Below are 5,132 nucleotides of genomic sequence, written 5' to 3' on the forward strand. Positions count from 1 at the left end.
ACTATCCGTTTTGGTCCGTTTTAATAGTTAAACTTTTTATTTTTTTAAAAAAGCATACCTAATTTTTTTTTCATTTTAGTACTTTTATTCAAAATTTAACATTAAATTTTGAAAAAAATTAAAATTTTAGGTACTAAGACGGACAAAAAATGATATTAAATGTATTAAGTTTTTAACGACTATGTATTAAAATGAAATGAAAATTAAATATTAGGTATGATTTTGAAAAAATTAGAAATTCATGTACTAAAACAGACCAAAATTGATAATTTAGATACTAAATAGTTTACTCAAAAAATTATTATAAAAGACATTAATAATTACAAATGATTTCAGAATAAAATTAAAATCAAATACTATCCTAATTGAACATTGTAGATGTATGGTAGATCATTTAAGCCTAAGGAGACCAGACCTTTTGACAGAAGTATCAATGTAAATAGATATGGATTTAAAATATTTTTAAGGTAGATATATATATTTTAATAATAAATTTTTTTGTATAAAATAAGTATAAATAAAATTTCATAATAGATATTATTAATGTAATGAGTAATTAATATTAAAAAAATTAAAATAAATACATACCCATTCTAAACAATCCTTGGTAAAATAATTATGCAATTAAGGTTCGTCCCCGCCTATAAATTAAAGAATATTAAATGTTAAAGAAAACTCGATTCACTTCCTTTTGTATAATATACAAACCACAATATAAGGTAAAACTCAATTAATAAAAAATATAAGTTTTTTAATAATTTAGAGTGATTATAATGTAAGCTAGTCGAGATTGACTCGGTCAAAGCTCAAGAAATACTTGACTCGAACTCGACTCAAGTTCTTAACGAGCTACTTGATACTCAATTCAAAAAGCTCACGAGCAACTCTAAAATATATTATATTAAGATTTTATTTTTTTTAAAAATAAATTATTTAATAATATTAACATTTATGTGTTAGTTATTTTTAAATATTATATAAAATTTTTATGTATTTAATGTTTAAGTTCGAGTTTTAATCAAATTTAAGATTTTTTTATTCGAGTTTTTTACAAGCTTTAATTTATGATTTAGAGTTTGTGTCGAACTTAAAAATTTTAGGTTTGCAAATTTTTGAGCCGAGTCGAATTCTATTAATCTAAGAACAGTCCTAAGAACAGTCCTAAGAACAGTCAATAGATATTAATCTAAGAAGAAATTAAACTGTCCAAATCTGATTTTTTTTCGCATTTAAAGTGTCACAAATTTTGATTTATGGATATTACATTAGGTACCACGCCCACTCTTTCTGCACCAAAACTGTAAATAACTCGGTATAGAAATTGAAAGTACAGAGCATATTGCAAAACATCGGAAAACTCGAATACAGTTCGGCGATGGCCAGCCGCGGTTTCGGAACTCGTTTAACGGTGAATCGACGAAAGAAACCCTACGAAACTAGAGAACTTATTCGGATAGTTTGTGTGCGTGAGAATGATCACAGCAGATGCCATTTAGGCCTTTTAGACATCGAGCAACAGCCTACGAGGGTCTTCGACGACGTCCTTGATATGTCGCAAGAAGAAAACCGCTTCTCTTCCATCAATCAGCCTATGGTCATAAGTGAGTGCAATGTACATCATCGGTCTCGGCACTACATTACCTCCAACAACCATTGGTCGGGACACGATTGAGTGCATACCCAAGATAGCCGACTACAAAAAGATGAGCAAAAACCGTTTAGTTAATGTAGGATTTCATTCTGCTCACAAGCAAAGGCTAGAAATGAGAAACTCCGAAGTGATCAAACACCTCAACCGACGCGGAAAAATCATGTGTACGAAACCCTCATTCGTACATATACGAGCAAGTATAAGTGAATACATTTTAGTGTGAAACCACGAACCTGAGGAGGGTTGATAATGGGGGTACTCAATAGACTACCATAAACACCACCGTTGGGTATCGTAAACTAGCCTCCAGCCATTTCTTTGCGAGGCCGTTGATTGTTTTCTCTATTTCAGCAAAATTCATCTTGTCAGCGTCACGGACTACCAGAACGACAAGCCCCTAGCAGGAAAGATAAAGGAACAAAGATCAAAACAAAACGAGAAAAAGACTCGTATAATTTAAGACATTTCATTCTCTTTAGCCATGATATAAAATAAAGCATCTTTGGATATGGACATGTGTAGGATTAGGGGTGTAAACGAGCCGAGTCGAGCTCGAGTATTGCTGAGCTCTACTCGACTCGAAAACTCTGAAATGAAGCTCGACTCGACTCGAAAACTCGCTAGCTTAAAATTTTTAAGCTCGACTCGAACTCGAAATCCTGAACTGAAGCTCGTGAGCAGCTCAAAAAAGCTCGAAATGAAAAAAAAATCTTAAACTTAACTAGATTGAAGCCTCAAACTCGAACTTGAATCTTAAATACATAAAAGTCTTACTTTATTTAAAAAAAAACCAACACATAAATATTAATATTATTAATAATTTATTTAAAAAAAATAAAATCTTAATATATTGTATTTTCGAGCTGCTCACGAGCTTTTCGAGTCGAGTATTAAGCAGCTCGTTTCGGCTCGTTAAAAATTCGAGTCGAGCTCGAGTTCATTCGATCCGAGTATTTATCGAGCCTTGATCGAGTTGATCTCGAGTAGATCGCGATTTGTCTCGTCTCATTTACAGCCCTATGTAGGACACAATCACACAGGTACATCAGATTTTTCTAAGCTTTTCCACGTATTCGGGGTCCTAGAAGGTCTCTGCTGTGATATAGGTCCGATACAAGTGTTGTAGACGAGTATATCAAGAAGAATAAAGAGTTGCGACCTAAGAAAAACCTTGAATAAGTCTATAGTGTCCTTTAATTGTCAAAGGAAAGTTTTGGTTTCAATACATTTTTACATGCATAAACCCACAGCTTTATAAATTTTTAAAAATATTAGCCAAGAGAATGTTGAGAGAACTACTAATGATCCAGGTTTTAGCAAGTTATTTTAAGGGCTAAATTGCAATTTGGTAAATAAAAAGGATGTAAAAGCAAGACAATCGAGAAAATGGATTACCTTTGGAGTACCAACAGCAATGCTGATATCTATATAATCCCTATAAATAATATCATCCCCGTTGATTACAGCATTTACAATAGGCTGATGTTGAAGTGCACTAACTGCAGCCTGAAACAATAACAGAGAGGAAATGGCAAGGGAAAAAAGGGAAAGAAAAGTTATAAAGAAGACAGGACATGAATGCATATGTGAGCATTTAAAGAATATAAAATTTTGTACTTTAACAAATCCAGACATAAATCCTAACTTCACACCGTGTTTCTCAACAAACGCATCCTCGTAATCAGATCGGAGCTTCATCAAGTTAGTCCTGCAATATGTATCAAGTCAATAAGAAAAGAAAACAAATCCATGGAACCAGATTTATCATGTATACACCATAGCTTCTACAAAATGCTCTCATCAAGTTCACAAAAAATTTGTATTGAAAAAGGGAATAAAATTGCATGCCTAACACCTGATACAGAGAGCTAAAATACATGGGGGGAAATGAACTCACATGTCGACTTCATTGAACGTCGTTAACATGGCAAAAGTATTCTGGGAATCTTTCAATCGTGTAGCAACCCGTTTCCTAAGCCTTGTCATAGGAACCTGTTACATGATGTCAGACATTCAGGATTCTTTTCTATGATGCTAACATTTCATCAAAGGTATAATTTGGATGTTAATAGAAAATGGAAGACTTACTCTTCTTTCCCATTCCTTGGGTGGAAGTACAGGTTCGGTAGCAGTTCGTTTTGGAGGTGGTGTAGAAGGGGGTTTAGGCATCACCACAGCAGGAGAAGCTTCAGCCTTAGCTTTTGGCTTCTCCTCCTTTACAGTTTCAGCTGGAGGAGATTGCTTGGAAGCAGGTTTTTCTGATTTCTTTTCAGCAGGAGCAGCAGGTGCTACACCTTCGGCAGACTTTGAAATGATAGCAATCTTGGTACCTGGTTCCACAGTATCTCCTTCTTTTGCCACGTACTGGAAAAGCATTATTGATCAGGACCCATATCACCCCCTAGTTCCAGAAACGAGAAGGTAGGAATCTAGGAATGAGCTACCCATAGACCCAAATTTATCGATAAATTACCTCTTGTAGCACACCAGCTTGGGGGCTGACCACATCAATTGTTACCTGATGAAAAAAAACACTGCAGTATCAGGGGTATAAACCCACATCTTTTCAATAGAAGAACAGGCCTTAGTACCTTATCAGTTTCTATTTGAGCAATTGGTTCATCAGCTGCTACTGAATCACCAGGTTCTGCTCCCAAAAATTCAATTCACATGTATCCACAATCAAGCACTTACAACAATGAAAACAAGTATGATAGAGCGATCAATGGAAATCAAAGTAGTCGAAAACATACTTTTCAAGAATGTTGCCAAAGTGCCATCACTAATTGATTCTCCCATAAAAGGGACAACGGCATCAACCAGATCCCCTTCATAAATAAATTGTGAAGTCAAAATTATTAAAATTTAGCATGATAATGGAATAAAAAGGAACGCGCCATTATTTTCAAGCAGACACCTGTTCCTCAATATATGCAATTTAAGAAAGGCGCTAAAAGGGCTGAAAAAAGGAGATGCAAACTGCTTTTCATACTGCCTTCACGTTTACAACCAAATCATTATATAACACAATTACAACAAGAAATTTTCATATATCGCCTTCACGTTTTTCCAGAGAAAAATTTCGAAGAATTTCTGACCTAGAACTATTTTCTTATTTTCGCATGTTGCCTCGTGTAGTGCACAGGAAACAAATTCTTAACCAAAATGACACACCCATGTATTAATAACGTTTTAAAAGAAAACAATAAGAGAAAAATGCTAATTTGGAAAAAGATATTTCATTAAGGATATTAATCAATATCTTACCATCTCCAGAAGAGAAAGCCCTGCAGGAATTTTGCATGATAGTCTCTGACGGAATGCTAGAAATGACATCCCTGCGCATGAGAACAACTGTTAGAGGAAAGAAGTGCCGAGGAGAAGCAAACTGGTTTAAAGAATTTGAATATACACACACACACATATTTGAGCACGTATTTCCTTTTCTAATTGCCCTAACTAACCTAATTAAGTGATAAAC

At 34.2% G+C, this 5,132-nt stretch overlaps 1 protein-coding gene across 1 annotated transcript; it reads right to left on the minus strand.

Moving 5' to 3' along the window:
- Positions 1-1,318: 1,318 nt before the first annotated feature.
- Positions 1,319-5,132, minus strand: LOC120129584 (dihydrolipoyllysine-residue succinyltransferase component of 2-oxoglutarate dehydrogenase complex 1, mitochondrial-like). The gene is made up of 10 exons (XM_039147051.1): positions 4,919-5,132; positions 4,405-4,479; positions 4,243-4,298; positions 4,125-4,169; positions 3,740-4,015; positions 3,549-3,643; positions 3,269-3,359; positions 3,047-3,157; positions 1,885-2,048; positions 1,319-1,693 (listed from the first exon to the last, which is right to left on the minus strand). Exons 1-9 carry the CDS (start codon positions 5,073-5,075, stop codon positions 1,911-1,913), a joined length of 1,044 nt encoding a protein of 347 aa, XP_039002982.1. The 5' UTR covers positions 5,076-5,132; the 3' UTR covers positions 1,319-1,693; positions 1,885-1,910.

The sequence above is a fragment of the Hibiscus syriacus genome, unplaced genomic scaffold, assembly GCF_006381635.1.
Source record: "Hibiscus syriacus cultivar Baekdansim isolate YM2019G1 unplaced genomic scaffold, ASM638163v2 tig00110503_pilon, whole genome shotgun sequence".
NCBI lineage: Eukaryota > Viridiplantae > Streptophyta > Magnoliopsida > Malvales > Malvaceae > Hibiscus > Hibiscus syriacus.